Source organism: Dermacentor andersoni, chromosome 11, assembly GCF_023375885.2.
Source record: "Dermacentor andersoni chromosome 11, qqDerAnde1_hic_scaffold, whole genome shotgun sequence".
Classification (NCBI taxonomy): Eukaryota; Metazoa; Arthropoda; class Arachnida; order Ixodida; family Ixodidae; genus Dermacentor; species Dermacentor andersoni.
The window spans coordinates 6,260,118-6,281,728 of record NC_092824.1 but is presented as its reverse complement, the minus strand read 5'-3'; the positions used below and the strand labels follow the sequence as shown (position 1 = coordinate 6,281,728).

Sequence of the window (21,611 nt, the reverse complement as noted above, 5' to 3'; positions counted from 1 at the left end):
GTCCCTGGTCCTTGTCGTACAACGGGACGAATGTTTCTTCGACTGCGAAGGCTGACCTTAAAGCACAGTGAGAACCTTAAGTCGTGCACTGGAGCCATCCAGGTTGGGGCATTTCTTACTCTCTGAAACACGCTTCACGTTGCCCATATTCAGAAACCGGGTGTCCAAATTTCAAATTCTGCACGCGACAGTGCGGACGCACGACAGACCTGCTGATGAAGGAAAAATGGAGCGGTCTCGCGCTATGCGCGTCGCTGCAGAATGAAGTAAGCGATGAGCAGACCAAGAGGAGCAAACTGAGGCTGCGTGTAGACAAGGAGAAGGAAAGATGACACACCAAAAAAGGCAACTGCCGGAGGCTTCAGCCGGTGCTTAAAAACGGCTCGAAGCAAGGAAAAATGTACACAAAGGACAGCACCACGGTAAAATGCCGCTGCTTAAGTGCGAAGGAGTGCGCATCGGGCCGGATGACATGCTCGTAGCCGCCCTTACGAAAGCTCTTCCACACTGAGTGAAAAGTTTCACGAAGGCAGAGCTCTGCGCAAAAACCGGAGCGCACGAAACGGGAGGAGCAGCTCGTTAGCGCTTGTTCTCTCATAAATTGCTTGATTTTTTATGGCTTCGAGACAGTGCGCGAGAGCAAATAAGACGACGTGACGCGCGAGGTACGGCTTCAGAGTGGGGACGCCAGAACGACGGTGAGACCCCGCCGCACTTTTCAGGTTGCCCGCCCCGCTGGTTGAAGACCACACGCGGAAAGGCCATATATCAAAGCTCAGGGTCCTCTGACAGATGGCGCCAGCAACGGCAAACAGCTGTCGCAGGTTCGAGAAGTTTCCCATTTTCGCTCTTCGCCCGTTAATTTGGAGCACAAGTGGCACGTGGAGAACGCCGCAGGAAATCCCGGGGTAATGTGTCCCCTTCGACAGAAGCTACGAAATCTGCACGTGGGCCTGCCGTGTCCACCGTGCCAAGGGTGTATTCGGCCGGAACGTAGAATACCAAAGTGTGAATAATCTATGGTAAAACGGTATATTCGGTATGGTTTGCATCGTGAATATCAAATAGAGCTCATTCTCGTGTGGGGCCCCGTTTCACTCAACGATGGTGGTAGCTATGAATACGACCCCCGTTTTGTTTGTCTCACGTGCATGCAAGACATCACTCCTTGGTACACACGCGCGCGCGGTGTATACTTGGGCTCATTCGGCACGCGTCGTTCGTACACACACACACACACACACACACACACACACACACACACACACACACACACACACACACACACACACACACACACACTATATATATATATATATATATATATATATATATATATATATATATATATATATATATATTGTGTTCAGAGCAACACTTCCATTTGGCCCCGTCTTTCTCGGCGGTCCACCGCCCATGCAAAGGGGGCACCGAGGCGGGGCGAACTGTCCGACAGACGCACGTGCCGTGAATAATGTTCGCACGCGACACACGATGAATCGGCCGGTCGCTTCTACCGCTACAGCTGCGCCGGGCTCCCAACAATTATGTCACGAAACGAGGAATGCCACCAAAACATATCCTCACCAGAGCCCGCCTTCAGGCACACCGTTCGTTTAGTGCACCGAATGGCTTTCTGCAAGCGCTCGGCTGTTCGCTTACGTTCGTAGTCGTCCTCTCTGCCCGTTTATTTATCCCCATCTCGACACCCTGCCGACGCTGTAACGGCAAGGCGTAAGCGTAGCGCCACTCGGGCCAACGCGTCCAAGCGCAAAGAGGAAAATAATTGCAATGACATCCCTGCACTCCTGCAGCCCTATACGCCGATCACTTGTGTCTTGGCTATACAAAACCTGTGCGCAGCGCTTTCTATTAAGCGTATTCTTCTTGCTCTTCTAGCTAGAGAACTAATTTAATTCAGTTACGACTGCACGCAGTCCGTGGTGCACGGACTTGCACTCTTCTTTGTGCTCGTTCTATCACTGTGCACGGAAATAACTCTCAGGTGGCAGTATAATGCTTGTCCTCTAGCGACCCCCGGTTTGGAGTTTATTATTCTCCGCTTGATCGAAGCACAATTTTTACTCCGTGCGGTGTAATTTTTACTCCGTGCGAGCGGAATTTCGGCGTAGAACCATGGGAGTTTCTTTTGTCTTTTTTTTTTCATTTTTTTACTTTGCACTAGACGGAGTTTTTGCGAGGTGCAACGCGAGTATAAAAAGAGGTGTCGCGTTATTTTGCGTGAAAATTTTTACATGCTCTAATTTCGAAATATACACACAACACCGCGTCAAATTCAACGAAAGTCAATGAAAGCACATAAATCGTGACATACACCAACATTTTAGAAACGCCCAATGCAGAACTTTGAAAGACATGCAACGTACACGCGACACACAAGAAGCAACGCTGCCAGTATATATATAGCCACGATACTGTGTGCCTCGAAACCGCCTAGCGAGCACCTGTACTGTTTTCAGAATTACGACTCACATGCTCGGTCATACGAGACCTGCCTCTCTGAAAGTAACAGAAGACACAACACAAGACTGCTCATTCAGAATAGTGAGAAAAAGTTAATGGCGTAATTTTTCAAAGTGAGCATGCCATTCTGCGAGTGCTGAAGCGACTTCGCACACTGCCGGCGTTCGCGGCCAAAAAGTAGTGCGTTAGTTACAGTAAGCAAGAAAATTGTAAGTGCGTGTGCTTCATGCCAAAATGAACTTTGTGCAAAATAGTGGTAGCGTAGCAAGAATTTATGAAATATGAGCGTGACCCGCAGCAGCCGACGCAACACCGAAAAGTGCGTAGTCATACATTTATTGGACGGCAGTACTTGCGCACCGTCCAAGCAATTTCTTTCGGTTGTGAAAAGGAGCATCGCTGATCTGTCCAGCGAATCCTCACATTCTGAGCCAGCATGGCATGCTTCTAAATCAGTGTCTGGGGTAGAGCATAATCTTAATGCGATATCGGAAGGAACGACGTGCCAAAACCGAAATGCGCGATAACCATTCGATTCGCATCGCTCAGTAAGAAGCTTTATTTACAGTACCCATACTTGTGTCCTACAATTTTTCTTGGGCCAGGACATTCGCACACAGATACATTTTTTTTTTAAATTATGGGGTTTTACGTGCCAAAACCACTTTCTGATTATGAGGCACGCCGTAGTGAAGGACTCCGGAAATTTTGACCACTTGGGGTTCTTTAACGTGCACCTAAATCTAAGTACACGGGTGTTTTCGCATTTAGCCTCCATCGAAATGCAGCCGCCGTGGCCGGGATTCGATCCCGCGACCTCGTCACAGATACATAGAAACAGCTGCTTGTACTCCTGTCTTTCACAATGGCAACACAGCACCGCAACGAGCTTGGGGTACGCCATTCATGCGCGACTCGCACGGACGTCGTCGCTCGAACAGTGGTTGCTGTTGCCATTGCTACGCGATCCTTTAAGACGTTACACCAGACGTTATCAGCATGTACCCACAAGGACATAAAAGTCGCATTGCACGTACTGAAGAACACAAGCCACGGTCACGCAGCACAAAAACACAGTCAAAAACCTGTGCCGACATCACGAGTCAATGAGCATCTTCGAGGTATACCTAAGCCTTTTTCTGCACATGAAAACGTTGCTCTTGCATTCACCGTTGTCAGCAAAGTGATCACAGCTGACGAACTTGAAGCTGAGATAGAGTGAGCTTCAGGCACGCCTATAGAACACTTTCTGAAAGGAAATACGGAAAACCCAATTGACGAAAAGCTGTCACGGAACGCCACTTCACAGATGTAAACAAACCGTCAGCCATAAGCACTGCCGACTCCACCGAACGCGGCCGGTCGCTGACGCGGCGCACAGCGCCGTGGGAAGCGCCACGTGACCAACCTGTTTCGGCGGGGGGAGTTTTTTAAAACTCCCTGTCGGAGTTTTCACAGGAGAACAAGATTTGCAAGCGGAGTAAAATCGCGTCGTGTCGCCTTGATCCTCCCGCAGCTATTGGCGGCGAGGAGTTACGGAGTCGCCACCTATCGGAAGCGCCTCGCTGGCGTAGTATGAGGGATCACGTGGTGCGCTCCTCATAGGTTTTGCTGTCAGCGCTCACTGAAAACACCACGCGCGAGCTCTCCCGGACATTTCTGTAAGTAGTTTCGAAACGAGAGAAGTTTCCTACTGTCTAAATAATAATCTTGGGCAAACTGAAAGCACGCAATCGTTTACAGACGCTATCTCTTTACCGAATACGTACAGTGAACGCCACTGTGCGCGGTCGCTGCGATGGAGTCTCCCGAACCGGCTTCTTGCGTGAAAGGTAGGTAAACGCTGAGATCAAACTATGTGAAATATGTTCTTATAGTGTTTGTATAACTAAATGGAGTGTAATAGAACGAAGCCTCAATGCAGCGATCGCGTAGATTCGCAGCGACTGCATGCGCGTCTGCATGCTTGTCCGCGCACTGTTTCGCTTTCTCCGCGCGCGCGTTCTCGCACCCTGCCATGAGCTTCAGGCCCCAGAATATGAGCATTTGACAGTATACAAGCAACCATCGTTGCGTGGGCGCTATCAGAGCTGTTCAAAAATAATTTCGTTGTAGAGACTTCGATGCCTACGGGGACTGTGATGTGCCGTCGCGACGATTCAATATTTTTTTTTCTTCTAAATTCTTTGACCTTTCAATATTATTTCTCGAGTTGCGTCGCACTGTATGTTTATCGGTGTTCTCAGCGTGCAATTTCCCGCTGCTCCTTTCTTGTAATCCAGTGCATTAATTCATAACACAAACATGACCATATGCCATGGTTTTTTTAAATGTGATTCTTACCGCTGCCTTTCCATTCCACTGAACTTGCCAGTATCTATAGCATCGACAAGTTCATAGACCAAACCTTCATGACATTAGTCGGGCAGCGGACTCGGGCGAGCGTCTCAGTGCGCGTTTTCAGAACATCGCAGACCGGGCGCCGTAGCAGAAATCCTCGCGTCTGTGCTTGCTGCATACTCGAGTTGTAGCCGATGATTGTTTGCCGGTTTTATGTTTCGCGAGCCAAGCTTCACGCAGCTTCTTGTCCTGCGGCTACGTGTGAATAAGGCTGACACCGGCCTCCGTTACGTGCGTCCGGCCCTGCGGCACCGAGCAGTAGCCTACCATGTTGCGCGCCTTCAAGGGCAGCCACTACCTATTGTAGTGCTTTCAAGCGTTGTAAAGGAGACACTCGAAGCGGGAAAATTTCGCCACTAAAGGAGGACCGCAGCGTACGAGGGAATTTAAACTCGTTTTCAGCTCGCTTCGGCGCGCCCGAAGCAGCCGACGCGGCCGCTATGTCCACGTGATCCCTCCTAGCACGTCACGCCGACGGTGGCGCCAGCTTTTCCAGTGGTGGAGCTCGAGGCCAATAGCCAACGAAGGGAAACGAGGCGCTGTATTACTCCAATACATCGGAGTAAATATTCGAGGATGGGGAGGTTTTAGGGCACGTCACCTGCTAAAAACTCCCAAGTGAGTTTGTTTGGCTTACAGTGTATGCGCGCTACTCCACCGAGTATATCGACCAACCAGCGCCAGAGCAAGTTAACCACGCACCACAGGGTTGTCGCGAGGCCAAAGCGGGAGCCCCCATATCGCGCTTATTGCAGCCGTGGGCGTACCTCTTCCCAGGTGCGGCGAGTCGAAGCTGCGCTCGGTGGTCGAACCCCAGCTGCCGCCCCAGATGTCGTAGCCGTCGGTCGGCTGGGTTCTGGGCGACGGAGGCGCGCGATGCAGCGTGAACACCGTGGTCGTCGACCAGTCGCTGCTCGTCGTCGTCAACTCGTGGGCACCTGCGGTAGGAGACAGGCGGGAATTCACACTGGCCTTCATAAATCGCGGTTTGATCCACGAATCACGGAAGATCAATTTCTGTATACTCTAGACAGCTTAGAAACAACCAAGTTTCTTGGTTCCTCGAAGAGCGTAGCAAGTAGTCCTGGGACACATCCTTACCTCATCCCTACTCTCCTTACACATCCTTACTCCCCGAAGGGGCAAGGATTCTTGAGACTTGGTCGGATACACAACATCGGTTAAAACAGACACACAAATAGAAAGACGAACAAAAAAATTGCTGGCGCGGTATTTTATGAAATAATGCTGAAAACCATCACCTTTGCATAGCTACGAGCCGGAGATCTATTCTGCTCTTGCAAGACGACAGTATTGCACTTCCATCACTGGTCAGCAATGTGGCTATCAAGGGCAACGGATCACGTCTGCATTTTAGTTCGATGCCAAACTGTAGAAGATGCATCCCGTCAAGACTGATGCAATGCACCACGAGCGCAAGCCATTGATGCTCGTCACAAATAGCCCCACCTCGGTTGGCACCAGAAAGAGAGAAACGATATAAACAAAACAAGGTACACATAAACCAACACGACGAACAGTGCAGAAGACGGGATGCAAACCCGACAGATGCGCCCTGTACGCCTCACTTCTCCCGCCGTTTCAGCTATTCGCCGCGTTGGTCATAAACCAACGAGCCGAGCCTAGAACTCCAGTGGACATAAACCGAGTTAAATAGCCATCTAAGCCGCCGAAGCCATCGTAACCACGCCTTCAAACTTGTTGAAACAGCGCAGACTGACTACCGGGCTACTCGGTTCGTGGGAGATGAAAACAGCGCGACCAAACGGGACGAAACGTGTCCGCCTCCGTGCTTCGTGCCGCATGCTACAAGGCGATCGTTAAAGGAGGCGCAAAGTGAGGCGCGAGATGAATGAGAAGACGTACCAGGCATCTCGGGTCTCGCCGAAGATCCGGCCACCCCGTGCGCCTCGCTCGCCGTCTCCGGGACCGAAGGCAGCGGCGTCGAGGACGGATGTCGGCCGGCGTCCCCCGACGGCTCCCTGGTCGACGGCGGCGGCTGAGACGCTGGCGTCGGCAGCAGCGGCGGGGGCGGCCTCTGGAACTGGGTCGCCGGGATGATGATCAGCGGCCGCGACGTCGTCGTGGTCGTCGATGTCGTCGACGGCGTCGTGCTCGACGGCGTCGTCGGGGACTCTGGCGAGGCACGGAGCAACACGGCGGCGACGAAGGGTTCCGAAAGAAGGTGCGATGGGAAGAACAGGGTCAGCCCGGCGCACACGCACGCGTCTACGCTCATGCACGACACGCCTCCAATGAAGCGTACACGTGTATGATAATACAGCATTAGGAGGCAAATGCGTTGTGCCGCAAGTGTTCTCAATCTCTTTGAACTGTATATATATGTGTGTGTGTGTGTGCGTGTACAGAGTGCTTTGGTTTTAGCTGCACCAAATATTTAAAAGTTACCTGTGGTAGATGGCGAAATTCTGATCCTTGATCTTAAATTAGTCGGTGAGGCGGCCATTATTCATACGATAAATCAAAATGCGTAATTGATCTACTAGCGTAACTACGCTAATCGACTTTCAAATTAATTACTGCACGTTGTATATTTGAATATGCGAATTGTAGCAAGAGGGTATGCAAGGCATATGGACTTAGAACGAATTCTGAGGTTTGAACTCGTTTGGAGATATGCGCTGTCAAATTTGTGGTAAAAATCGACTGTTACCTTACTTTCAGTAAACGCTGCTTTATGCACTAACGAACAAAAGTGACTGGAACCCCAATGCATTTCGTCGGACATTTTAAGTATACCTCCGAACAGGCGTGGTCCTGGCAATTCGTTCTAAGTGCCTTGCAAGCTCACTGGCTACAATTCGTAAATTGAATTACGTGTCGTAAATTATTTAATTAAAAGGTTCATTCGCACAATTATGTTAATTATTTAAATAAGCATTATCATATCCCGTATAAACAATCGTCCCCTTATTGAGCAATTTAGGTCAAGGGGCAGAATATTCTTATCTGCAGCAGGACATTTTGAAATATTTGGCGGAGCTAAAAAAAAGAATGCCCTGTACAGGACGCTGTGCTCTTTATCGTGCTTGCTTACACGCGCCTGTGCTAGCTGTTTAATTAAGTTATCCTACACATCCCGAAAATTCATTGCAATACGAGCGCAAGCAATGTGAGCTGCAGTGTGTGATTGGACAACGAAACAGCCTTTATTGTTTGCTTGTTGGTGGTCTGGATTGAACACAAAACAGAGAAACACGGTTGTTTCCTTGCGTCTTTAGGATTATTTTACACTACTTAGAATAGTACGAAAAACAGCATCGATATTTGTTGATTTTACGAACACGTAAATGCGACAAATGCCCAAGCTACGCCCAGAGATGAGCTTAATGAATACAACTACCGGATAATCTGAGCAATGCAGTTCCTCTACCGCGTAACGTAACTTAGGAGCTGGACCAGGCGCTCGAGCTCACCTCCGGCCTGGTTTACGCGCACAAGTCACTCCACAACCGCGCAGTGTAAACGACAAGGCGCTCAAAGGTGATGATGAGGATGAGCACATGCAGAAAAGAAGTCGTCATGCTGAGCAGAGGTGTCCATGCACGAGGGTCGGAAACCGTAAAGTGCCACATCACGCATGCGCATTCCGTTATTCGGGGATAAAAACAGAGAGCACTGGCGTGCTTCAAATCCTGACGGGCCGAATTCGGCAGCATCGAGCAGCGCGCACTCGAGCACCGAACTACACGTCGAGCGGTGATGCCACCTGTAATCCTGGCACCCGGAGTATCGCGGCACGCTCGAGATTGTTATTTCGACTCGGGAGGCAAAATAGCATACGCAGGCGTCCAGCTCGATCCTTAGAACTCCGCAAACATTAAGCGGGCACTGACGAGCGACGCTAAAGCAGCTTAAAATTGTAAACTACTATTCCACAACCCCATTTTAACTAACGCGCTAGAAAAACGCGCTTTATTAAAGGAGAGGCTAAAGGTCCAGAGTCCGCTTTTTAACCCTCACGCCGAAAGCTCAGCTGCTGTGTCATGTCAAGTGGTCAACAACAGGTAAACAAGGAATTTCGCAAGCTGGAGTTTGGACTAGGGGCCTTGATTGCGTGGTGTCGATAATTTCAACGTATTATATCGTATTTCGACAGTTCTGACTATTAAAGAACTCGCAAGACTACCGGGATACGTCCTCTGTTGACTTACAACGTAGTATTCTGAACATTTAACTATGCCACAGAAAACGCCGTGAAAATCTTCACGAGGGTAGCTGCGAAATCGCGAGTAAGCCTGTTCGTATTGCTATTGAGGAAGTTATTAGCATATCTACTTTACCGAATATTTGCTCTTTTATGTTCCTTTCATTTGAGGCAATTGAGGTTTATTAATGCGAAATTCCCAGCACAAGCCACGTTCGCTGCAGCCACGTGTTCTCTCCTAGTGCAAATCAGGAGGCATTTATTTCCATGCTCACTACTCGAGTGGCAAAGTGTCAACTTGAGGAAGCGCACCACTCGATTGGCTCCAGCTACGCGCCTGGACCCTTACGGCGCCGAACTTTCCGGCGCGCTTGCATCTTTTGGCGTTTGAGGCATACTCGTCGTAAAAAGAACCTCGCGCCGTGCAGGCGACCACACTGGGAGCAGGCGTTAGGAAAAATTTCGCACATGAACAATATTACGGAAAATAGGACCAACGCCGAAAATGCACGCAACAGGCACGTGTCTACCTAATAAAAATGGTCTTGGCAAGACTAACAATTGTGTGATTTAGTGACCTAACCAATCTGACTTATATGAAACATACTTCTTGCACGCGTCTTAAGTGAGCACATGAGTATGCCGGTAGGATGTTTTGATTAATTCTAGGCGGTACCCGGGAACAACGGATTTATGTTGCTCATCGTTCGAGTGCGTTTAAGTGAACGCCGCATGCTGAAGAACGGCGCCCTAAGAGAGGCACGGGACGGCTTCGCAAAAGGACATCGGCGGATGTCGAAAGCTCTCCCGAGCAGCCACTCCGGAGAAAATATTTACGACAATATCCTGCAAATACGTAATATACGCACGGAAAAAAAGAAAGGACACAAAAGGCAGGCGCTTCGCAAATAAAAGATTGTTTCGTAAGGTGAATTCAGTCTCATGCATCAAGGTGCAGGGCATTGCGCATCGGACTAAAACTGACGACTGTTGACACAGCCGGTCTGCTACAGACAGGATTGAGCGGCAGGAAAGCCTGCAGTGACCACCAGATAGCTCGACCTGCTAAAGAACGGCCACGCGCGAGTATCGCACAAGATGCACTCGCCAACGTGCAAAAGACAAGCGGGGTGCATCGCATGGCAATCTTCGCATCGCATCGGAGAAAGCGGAAATAAAGAGAAAGCACAGGGAAGGCGACAGATGGACATTCGAAACGATGGCCAAACGAGAACAAGGTGAAAGCAGGAGCCAAGGTTTCGACGAGAGGACTCGTCTTCTTCAAGGCCTTTCAGGACTTCCCTTTTTCATCCTGAAAAAGACGAGTCCACTTATCGAAATGATGGCTCCTGCTTTTACCTTGTTCTCGTTTTGCTCATCAGAAAAAAGTGGTCGTACAAGGGGCACAGCTCCCTCAACCAAATTCGCATCCTTATTGAACCACGTAAAATATTTCTTGAAACATATTTCCGCGCATGCTGAGTCGCCCTGACTCACATTATTGCCGCGAGGGCAAAAACACGCGCTCGTTGCATCGGAACTTTCGCGAGCGTTGTCACAGATTCGCTAGCCATGGCAGGCAGGCGCGTCTGAGAATCAGAGTGCACGCCTAATACGTATCGTCGTCAAAGCTCGTAAGCATGCGAGCGGCCCCGAGTGATTTGCCTTTTTACGACGACAGACAAAAGCAAGGCTCGAGCAGCGTGATCAGATCCGACGGCCGACGATCACTCTCGGCAAGTCATTACGCTGATATCCCTTCTGGAGCACGCGTTGGCAAAATGAACAGTGCGACTTAATTCCCTTCTCAAGCTTGCATTCCCCATCTGAACACTGTCATTAAACAAGGATACTACAGGGGATTCTGCAAATACTAAAAGAAAGAAAGCAAAAGATAATTGCTTGTTTTCCTTGGACCCAGACAAAAGAACGAAAAATGCACCGCGGCTTCAAAATGACTCATCCACGTAAGTCGCGCATTGCGTCCAGCAGACCGCCACGAAGTGCTCAGCTGTCGGTCGGCGCACGTGGTGTCTGCACCAGTGTTCGTGCGCCCTTCGCCCGCTCTCTGCTCGGCCAGTGTGACGCCACGTACGCCACCAATTTTGTCGCGAATATTCACGCACGCTGGCTGTGCTCGCTCCGTGCAGTTCGATTTGTGTCGATAAGAGTGGCTGGTTCAGTGAAGCATGCGAAACACACTCGAAGGCAAGGCAGAGAAGGATGCAGACAGGAGGGCGCCGCGGGAGATGGGGGAGCAAGAGCGCGTGAGGTCAGAGTCGACAGCAGTGCTCGCTAGGAGCCTCCCGCAGTACCTGCAATACACTGGTAGTGCGCTTCCAGGTACTTGAAGGTACCGGGGCAGGGGTCACCAAAGACATCGGTCGAAGCCGGAAGACTGCACTTCCTCCTCATACCACAGCTTCCGGGGGGAACGACGGGCAAGCGGAAGAGAGAAAAAAAGGGCGACACGTTCGAGCAAACACACACACACACACGTTCGCGACACGCAGCGTAGTGCACGCAATCTCGCCAGGAACCTCGAGCATCACGCCACCATGCAGAGGAGGTACCTGTGCTCGAGAGTTGGCGCTGTTTGTCTGTCGTTTTCCTTCTCCGCCCACGCCCAGTGCCACTGCACCTGTGATCGTGAGCCCTAGTCGGCTAGCCCGCCGACGCGCTTTAGCTAATGGAGGTAGTTCGGAGCAAAGTATGCTGACCTTATTCAGTAACGTGTGAAACACAAAACTGCCGTCAGCAGAAAACCGCCGAGTCCATTTGAATGACTTGAATTATATTTGAAGGCCGAATTCAGCCGATGGTGTTGAGCAGAATTTCGATTCAGCTAGGGCCAGATAGCATTTGCACAAATAGCCACGTATCAGTAAATAAAAAAAAAAATAGACTAAAGCAGGAACTTTGCGATTCAGCAAATCTGCACCTAAAATAGGTATGGCCGTATTGTAAACCACATCGTATAGAGCATAGGAAGCGGACAAATAAATAAAATGATACGATTAAGACAGAACGTTTGTCAAGCCATGCCCTCCCCAATGCCTTCCCGTTATGCGGCGACCGTGACCGTACACCGGGGAGCGGTTGAGGCACACCTCGGCAGCAATATGCATCGAATTGTATCCGTCAAATGAAACGCAGAAAGTTGATCACCTGGTCGTGCTTCAACCAACTTTCCCGATGCACCCGGCCATTCTTGACTTGACGCCACAGGTGTTTCACCGTTCTGTGTAGAACATAATTTTTCTATTTTGCTAAAGCTAGACACACGTCCTCTCATTTGGATGCCTTTCGTGTACGTCTGTTGCTAATTTATGGCACGGACAGTGCAAACTTCGTGAACGCCCCTCATATATGTGACACCGAAGCCGGCGAGAGACGGTGATAACAGGTCGGTCTCGCGAACCATACTTTCTCGCCGGACAAGGTCTCCCAGTGCACTCCGGCGATCAGCTGCAATCCGAGAGAAAGGCGAACGAATAAATAAAAAACTGCACTAAAGTGCCAATTTGGGCCGGTTAGTACATGTTGCATCAAAAATAAAGCTAGTGATAGCGCAACACACACGACATAAGAAGAACACGAAGGAAGCGCTGTAAAATAGAAAGCCCGCGTTCGCGGCTACATACCTGTGCCATATGTGATAAATACCGACAGCCTGCGAATCTATTCCGTCTGTCGTACCGCTCGGAAAGGAGATCGCAGTTCCAAACGAGCATGACCTACGTTTAAAAGGTATACCACGGCTCAAATTCGTTTCATCCATCTAATAAGGCCATGGAGCGAACCCTAAATCAGAAACCACTTCATCGTCCTCGTGCGCCATTCGAAGTCACATTCAGACTGGCCAGTGCAAATTGCTGACCCTTTGAACGAGCTGGCTATTATAGATGACGCCTATTGTTCCCGATCCTGTGAAGCCATGACTTGAACTGTCAGAGTGCGGCAGTTGCTTAGCGCGCTCGTTTCCGCGAGGGCCACGTCTGCGTTTGACAATCACTCATTCCCGGTCGAGCTAGCGAACCGCAATCGCGAGCTCAAGCACGAGATTATAAGCCAAGACAAACCACATTTGAATCTCGCGGCCAATCTACAGGCATTGATTCGTTCTTGCACGATCCCTCTGCTGCGCCACCTTTTCTAATCCCGTCCCTTTCACGTCCAGCTGCGTACCGGGGATGTCCAACCCCTGACGCGAGTAAAGAAAATGCCGCTTGTTTTCGCGGCATAGGCACTGCAGCGCCCGGCAAGACGCGGGGATCCACAGATTAGCTGTAGGCAGCTCACCTTCCTCAGGGCGCGGTTCCGAAAGACGAGTCTTACAGGTACGAGGGGAGAATACAGAGGGTATACAGACACGTCAGGAAAGAAGAGATCAGCCCCGTCAGCCCGCAAGTACTGAGCCGGATCCCACCACAAGTGGTCTTGTATAGACAAAGCGCGGAAGCGCCTCGCCCAAATCTAACCCGGATTTGGGAGCAAGATCCCCGCAAACCCCGCTCCCCCTTTCGCTTCAAAGCGCTGTTCTCGCAGCTCTGTTTACCCCTTCCCGAGCCCTTCGGTCGGGCTGCACTTGCGGAGTCCGCACTCTGAGCCCGGCAGAGCCTTCCGGGTTCCCGAAATCCCTTCGCTTTCATCGCCGCGACACTGCGCCGCCTCTCGCGCTGCGCTTGCCGACAACGTGTGACTGGGGAGGGATTCCGACACTTCAGCTCGCCTCGTGTAAACGCCGGCCATTCCTTCACCTCGCCGAGCACTTGGAAGCACACGACGCGCTCTCCAACGGTTTCCAGTAAATTAAGCCGGTCGGGCAGCCAAATTGGCTGACCGCACGCATTTACCGAAGCACGCTCGGCTTCCTCGGAGATGCGCCACCGGCTTTTAAACACCATCCCGGCTTCTCTCCCCCTTCCCTTGCTCTCCCAATCCTTTCTCCTGCCACGAAAGCGTCCTGCGGAGTCGATAGTTATACTCTATTTCAGTTGTTCCTTGCAGCGCTCCGGAAACTACACGAATTCTTAACCAATAGAAAGGCCGTATGCACCTCGATATGTGCTCATCCGCGCCGCGTCGTCTGCTCAGGGTCTGCTTGCCATCTTCTCGGTACATGATACATGGTTTGTGCGTTGACGAAAATATGTTTTGACGCCATGACCATAAGCTTCGTTTACTGACGCTTCTTTCTTTTTCCCTTTTTTTTACCGTTTTCCTCTCTGTCATCTTTCTAACCCCTATCCCCCATCCCCAATGTAGGGTAGCAAACCGGAGACTCATATCTGGTTAACCTCCCTGCCTTACCCCTTCATTCTCTCTCTCTCTACTGACGCTTCAACCACGGTGAATGGGTCTGCAAGATCGGTGATCTTTCCTGCAAGAACCTCCACCGTAAAGATTCGACTATCTCCCCAAACTACATCGACTGCCGCGGAGCTTGCTGCTATTCGTTGTGCACTTCGTGTAATTTCTGATGAACTGCCCAAGAAATGGAGCGTGTTCAGTTACTCCAAGGCTGCTATTCATTGGTTGGTTTCTGCCTTACGCCGCGGACCCAACGAACAACTAGTTCTAGAAATCAGACTGCTGCTTCACCACCTCATCGAGCAAGGACACGACATCACGTTACAGTGGATTCCAAGCCACTGTGGCATAATGTGCAATGAACATGCCAACGCAGCAGCAGGATCTGCACATGAGAAAGGCTTGCAAGACTCCATACCATTCTAAAGAAGAGACGCTGCAATGAAAATTCGTGTGCTTGCAAATGAAGCCATCAGAACTTTATAGAACACACCAAGCTTGAAGCACAGACGTCTACACCGACTGGACCCGTTCCTTGGACTTTGACCTCCATCTCGACTCTCTCGACTCGAGACAGTAGTACTTTGCCGACTCTGGCATGGTGTCGCTTACGCAAGATCTTTCGTCTTCCGAGTCGGTATGGACAAGCGCACGCCTTGCAGTCACTGCGGCGGCGAGGAGACTATAGAACATGTACTTTGCTACTGTCCTCTATACAGCGCGCACCGGCTGTCAATAGCGACCGCGTTCGCACTCCTTGACGACAGGCCACTTTCAAAGCAGTCAGTCCTGGAATGCGACTTGAACTGCCGTCACATCGAAAGTCGGTCAAGGCCTTCTTGACCTTTTTACGTGGCAGTGGCCTATTAGAAAGACTAGCATGATCCCATTCCATCCCTTTTCATTTTTTTTCACGCGTTTATTTTTGTCACGCTCTTCTTTCCATCTATAGTTGCCCTTTCTCTTCCCCTTATGCAGGGTAGCAAACCGGAGGTTTTTACTCTGGATAACCTCCATGCCTTTCTTTCATTTGCATCTCTCTCTCTCTCTCTACATGGATGCGACAGCAGCGCTTCGCTTCAACTGTACGCTTTCCCCGCAGTTACCTTGCAGCATCCTTAGCAAGTAGTAAGGGCGAACGCCCTCATAAATGTTAATCTGCGGCACAGCGTCTGCTCGGCATCTACTTGCCATTTGCTCGGTATACCGCCATCAGGTACCATGCTAGAGCGGGGTAGCAAATTAATGATGCCGTGAACAATTAGGCCTTTACAGCGTTCTGCATCGTCAAAGTCTCACCAGTGTTAATGGTGTGGCGCCATTCGCCAACTAGAAGTTTTACGGCTCGGCGCCGTGTCTGTAGTCCTAGCAGCGTGAAAAGAAACAGCTGATCTCAATAATTACGACAAAAATTTGGAGGACGCTTAAGCTTCGCCTTCAAGAGTGGAACGCGATAGCGTTATCGCACCCCGTTCGCACCGCCTACTCCAACGCGCTACGCCAGCCAAACGTCGCGATCGGCACAGATAGCCGGGCCCCGACGCGCCATGAAGGCGGACGCGATCATGGGGCGATTGGCGCGCCACGTGTCGGGGCAGCGCCGTACATTGCGAGGAGGGGGTCTTCTGTGTTTGCCGCAAGATGGCTCTGCGTGTGCGCAGAAAAAATGTAGCGGAAACGTACTTCGCTACTCGAGAAACTGCGACTTCTGTAAGTTACATGGCCATAATTACCGATATATACCGCAGTATAACTTTCTACGGCGCGTTTCTAGCGCAACACCGCACTCACTAGAGGCGATTTCGTCCCGTTCTGAAGGAGCGAACTCGTGGCTGAGTGGTAGCGTCTCCGTTTCAAACTTCGGAGACCCTGGTTCGATTCCGACCAGCCCATCTTGCAAGATGTTTTTTATTTATGAAGTGCCTTCTGGTAATTATCGCTCACGGCCAACGCCGCTGACGCCGACACCAACGCCGACGACACCGGCTTTCCTGCGACACGAGTTCCTTAACGCTGTCGCGTTAAAATATGGCTGCCGCCAATCGCTGAGACGCTGACTACTCGCACCTGCCGGAGAGCAGGGATGTATTTGCGAATAATAAAACTTCTTGCGTGGCCGTCTAACGTTTTCGAGCACTTTCGGCGCGTTTACCGCCTCATTCTGACAACTCTTCTTTGCTGAGGGTCAGTTTTAGCGTCATTCTTAAGCTTCCATTGCATGCCGCCGCAATTTTCGACCAGCACCACATGCTAAGTAAGGGAAAGCCGACCAATCGCAGACGCGGGCACCACCCTCTTCATCCGGTTATCGATTTTCAGTGCACTGGCTCTGCCCCAGCGAATCGCTCTCCACTTGAGCGTTCTCCTCGCCTCTTGTCAGCCAATTAGATACGAGAAGCCGCTCAGTGTAGGCAATGTTATTCGCGTTTCAAGCAAACAAAAGTGACCTCCTATGGACGAGGAGCGTTTTTGATTGGTCTGTACAGACAACCCTGTGGGTGACCGCCCGGTGCTTGCGTCGGTGGTTACGGAAATTTGACGTCAGGAGATTGGAATAGAGAGAGAGAGAGAGAGACAACTTCATGTAGTCGCCTGCAGAACGACACCATGACTAAATGGCGCCGTGACGCGGGCCCTGACGTCTTCTCAGCGGGAGGTCTCTACTCAACTCCAGCGCGTGTTACTCCCGCGGTCGGTCGCCCTGAGGGGCAACGTTCCGTCGGTTTCGCTCGGCCTTTGTATTGGAATAGAAACATATTGGAATAGTTTTACGCTATAGGGCCCCTACGGGCGTCCAAAACAGGACGCTCCATGCATCGTCTTTACATCCGTCGATCGCCGAGGACAGTCTGTGCAGGCTCTTACGCGAGACCACGGGCGAACGGTGTTTCAATCCTAAATCCAGGAAAAAGACATTACATTGCCGTAGGTTTCTTCTCCCGATCTGCATGGCAAGGATAACGATGGTTGGAATGCATTAAGGATAATGGAACCACGCGCTATAACACAGGCGACAGAGAGCGGTCATCCGTCGCATTAATATTCGTAATGTTAATCCACCAGATCCCGTATTTAGAAGGTTGTCTTTTGAATAAAGGACGTGTATTGTGCTTGCTAGCATGGCGGGCAAAAAAAGTGAAGACGGTGGTCGCGCGCACTCAGGCCGCACCATCGGGGAAACAAACTGCCACAAGGGTCACTACTGCATCCTGTCGCAAATAAAATCCCCGGGAAACCACGCGAACTACTACGTGAAGTGTTTATGGAATAGAACGAACAAAAAAGAAATGCAGCCTCATCACGAAATTTGAGACAACAAAACAACCTTAAGCGAAAAATTTTCTCGTGAGATTAAAATAGCATGTTGTCACTAGATTTTGCACACGTCGCCTTTACGTGTACAATCCCTGTGAACTTTTGACTCTGTGTGTGCGCGTGTGTATTTCTCGTTACCGCGTGTACGGCGCTCGCGAATGACCGGCACTCCCTCCCCCAATGGCAGCTAATTTCCGCGTGCGAGCACGTAGTGGGCATCTGCTTCAACTGGCCGGTCACTACTATCGAGCGTGCACAGCCGCCGAGCGATTCCCGGTCGGATGAGACCGCGCGGGAGATGAGCCGGCCAATCGCGGAACCTGCGTGTGCGGCTCGAGAACGAGGGCGTGCGGGGCGGCGCCCGAGCCGCTCTCGCTGAAAATCGCAGCCAGCGCTGCTGATCCCGCAGAGCGCGCGCGGCGAAAGGCCTCCGAGCATGCGCTATACAGTGCACACACAGTCACGCACACCGCGTTGTTCGCGCAGCGCCGCGTTCGCTGCTCATTTGTTTCCGGTTGCGGCGCAAGCATTCGAACTCGGGCCGCGTTTCGCAACTCGCCGACGCCCGCACCAAGAGCTGCGGCTGAGTACAACGCCTGCACACCCAGGCACAGCGTCGAGAACAAAGCGCCGTCGGTGCACATATAATATAAGCACTGCTCTGGGAAAAACGCTAATCGAACGAGTCGCGTCGCCGCCAGCCTCTTTAGCAAAATACCGCCAGCGGGCGCCGAGCTGCTTTCATCGCGCGCGGATAGAGCCACCGAGGAAGCGGACTGAGCTGCAGCGCTGGCGTCCAACGGTGCGTGGTAGTTTGTAACGGTTTCGAACCGGCGTTGAAACGAGGCGTAACCCGCCGCGCAAAGGGCTTAAGCGCCGCGTGCGGGCGAAAGGAATTAGAAGACGGGCGCCGGGTTTAATGAACGCGCACTCGCCGAAGCGCTTATCGAGGTAACAGGGGGTCCGAATGGGTGGAAGTTCGCCGGCGTTTCCAGATGGCTCGACGTGGAGGGCCGCTTATAGCCGGCATTGCGCGCCGCTATGTGGGGCCTCGACCGCTCCCTCGAGGACGCGGCGTATGTGTCGACGAGGGGGGCACGAACTGCTGCGATACGGTGACTGCCGTTGCGCGCACGACGCCACAGTTCTCCATCGGCGACATGCCCTTTGCGATAAGCAACGCCGGTGCCGAGGTGTCGTTTTCCTGCCCTTTGTCTCGTGTTCGCTGTTTTAAGCTTTCTCATCGAATGCTGCCGGGTTTTGCCGACGCCGGGTGCTGCTAGTGTGCCCCATAGCTCGAACACAGAAAATAGACGAAAAGCTGTCCGAGGGTAAAATTCAGCCTCGCTCTCTCATCAACTCTTTTCTACTGCCAACGCCACATTGGCGCGTGTGTAGCGACGCGTGGTCACGTGCATGCAGCGGCAATGCGCAACCTCAGTCGGTATTATTGACAAGGCGCGTAATGCAGGGCAAGCTTCGCCACAAATATTCACGGGACGGGACGCATAATGTCGAACTCAAAGTTTCGATTTGTAATAGTATTTGCGAGCCTTAGAAGCTCCATGCCTTAACAGAGCAGAAATTAACGCGAGCTGCAGAAGCCACGATCGTCAACCAGTTTTGCGCCGCTGTAAATGTGGCCCTTTTCCCGGCTATCCTTCTCGCCTCCGGCCTACGACGGCGGCATCCTGGCCAGTCCGAGTGCGTGAAAGTGCGCTATACTCGGATGCAGACAGTACACCAGCAGACGCGGCGAAGAACGGTTCGCGCCCAGTCCTCGGTTAGTGTCCTTACAGCGTTGCACGAAAACAGCGGTTAGTATTCGAAGGAGCCGCTCCTCTGCCCGGAGACCAAAGGAGGCGAAAAGACGGACAAGCGTCCGTGAAGAGGTGATGGCGATGATCCGACGGCGAGCAACTGTGTCAAGGGAACCAACCTATTAGGCACCGGTACTGCACCTCTAAGTACTTATAGGTGCCGGGACAGGGGTCACCGAAGGTCAGGCTTTCCACTAGAACGTGACAGCTGTTGTTCAGGTGACATCTGCAGGTCAAAGGGCACAGCTTTAGTTGGCTCCCTGATGGCATACAGCGCTCGCGACACACGACGTTCCTCCTTCAATGCACGTGGCGTCCACCTATCGCTGAAAGAGGATTCTTTTGATGCACAGTTTATCTGGCAGTACTCCTTTGCATGGGGGACAAGCTTCACATTCCAAGGGTAATTACAAAAGAAACTCCAAGTGATGCCTGAAAAAGTCTGCGTAGATATCTTTTTTTTAAAGCACGTTTGCACTGCAATTTGAATTCATAATGTTTCGGCAACTGAAAAAGTGAAAATTGCGTCGAGTGACAATTACAAATTCATTTAACATTTTATTAATTGGTACGGAAAAATAATATTAGACGAACTGTACCACGGGCTTGCACTTCAGTCAAGAAGAAGAAAGAATCAGTCAGGAGCTCTGTCTACAATGTGTACCACATGAGAGATGAAGTATGCGCTGCAAACTCAGCAAAACGATTAGTAGATAATCGTTTCTCTGACAGTACCCACTATTACTTGGCCTCATCAGACATGAAAAGGCATCAACAGTAGTCCACATTGCTGAAAAAAAGAGGGGTGAATGCGCAGCTGATAACATGGGATGACAGCAACTGTACTCGCAAAGACGGCATTGCACAACACTTTCAACTCTCCCCGATGTCGGTTGCGGGCAAACGCTCGTTCCAAAACGGGCGACTCCAACACGAAAAAACGCTAAACTGTCCACAGGGCGCTTGCAAGAACCATCTACAATGAAGCTGCGCGTCGTTTAGGATAATTTCGTAACACACCGTAGTTTCACTTTCCGAATATGTGGCAGTTGTGAGTGACTGCGGAACTCCCGCGTTCACCAGCGCACGGTCTGCCGCTGAGTTGTGCTTTCTTCTTTTGTTTCTGTTCTCAGCACAGACAGGACCTTGCCTGTGACCGTAATGTGATTAACTCGGGGAAGTCATTATACTTCGTAACCTTGGTCCCTCATTAACGCGCCTGCTCATTAGGAGTCGCCTGCTAAAGTCTAATGAACAAACGGTTCATCCTTCATTGCATAAGGGTGTGCACACCTGTCTTGTCGGTGACGTAAGCCGACAGATCTGTTCCGGAGTTCTCTGAATGGATTACGCACGGCAGGCTCAGGGAGTCATTATTCGGCGTTGCAAAAGACCTTGCCGTCAGCAGGCCGTAAGCGGGACAGCTGACCAATGGGAAGATCGCAGCTTGGTGCAAATTATTCGGCTTCTACGCGAGTTCCTTCCAACTAGTGTTCGCATGGCCACTATCGTTTCAACAAGTCAACATCGTTGTAGTGTGGGCGAATCTAGGACGACATATTTCTGTAACGACAGAATGTTCCTAAGCTACAACATCGTAATGGCTTAACCGACAGAGCCCATATTACACGCGGAAATTATGCACTATCCACTTTGGAAAGCTCCCAAACAATACGCGGCGGAAAACAGTGGACAACTGACGGACGGAAACCGCGCAGCGTCACTACAGTCCGGAGGAATGACACCATTCCTTCCGGAAGGTCTACGTCGTTTGACGCATGATAAACTTGCGCACGATGTATTTCCTGCTGCAACTCTGCAGAGGCGTAATTTTCAAAGGTGAAATTTCCCCAAGATGCTTAGCGATAAGCGGGCAAACACGTCATACGCGTCTTACGCTCGCGGCCAGCCATTCAATTTTCTTCCTTGCGCAAATTCTTTTCTTCGTTTACCCGACCATGGCACTGGAAACTGCGCAGGCAAGGCTGCCCGCGCCTCACGTGAATAGTACCGTCGCGTGCCCCCATCTGCGTCGCCGTCCGCCACGCGCGTGGGCCCAGTCGAACACCGCGAACAGAAGGGCGGCATCC

The 21,611-nt window shown here is 51.1% G+C and overlaps 1 protein-coding gene across 4 annotated transcripts in view; it reads right to left on the bottom strand.

Annotated features, from left to right (window-relative positions):
- LOC126517426 (latrophilin Cirl-like) overlaps positions 1-21,611 on the bottom strand; it is a 433,187-nt gene that overhangs the window by 86,163 nt on the left and 325,413 nt on the right. For 3 of the 4 annotated variants that reach the window (XM_055064486.2, XM_055064483.2, XM_055064485.2), the window contains 3 exons: positions 11,389-11,495; positions 6,772-7,041; positions 5,652-5,822 (listed from right to left, as the gene is read on the bottom strand). In XM_055064486.2, the coding sequence (XP_054920461.1) occupies positions 5,652-5,822; positions 6,772-7,041; positions 11,389-11,495 (548 nt within the window). Of the gene's footprint in view, positions 1-5,651; positions 5,823-6,771; positions 7,042-11,388; positions 11,496-19,640; positions 19,748-21,611 lie in introns of all 4 variants that reach the window. The other variant, XM_055064484.2, reaches the window with a different exon arrangement.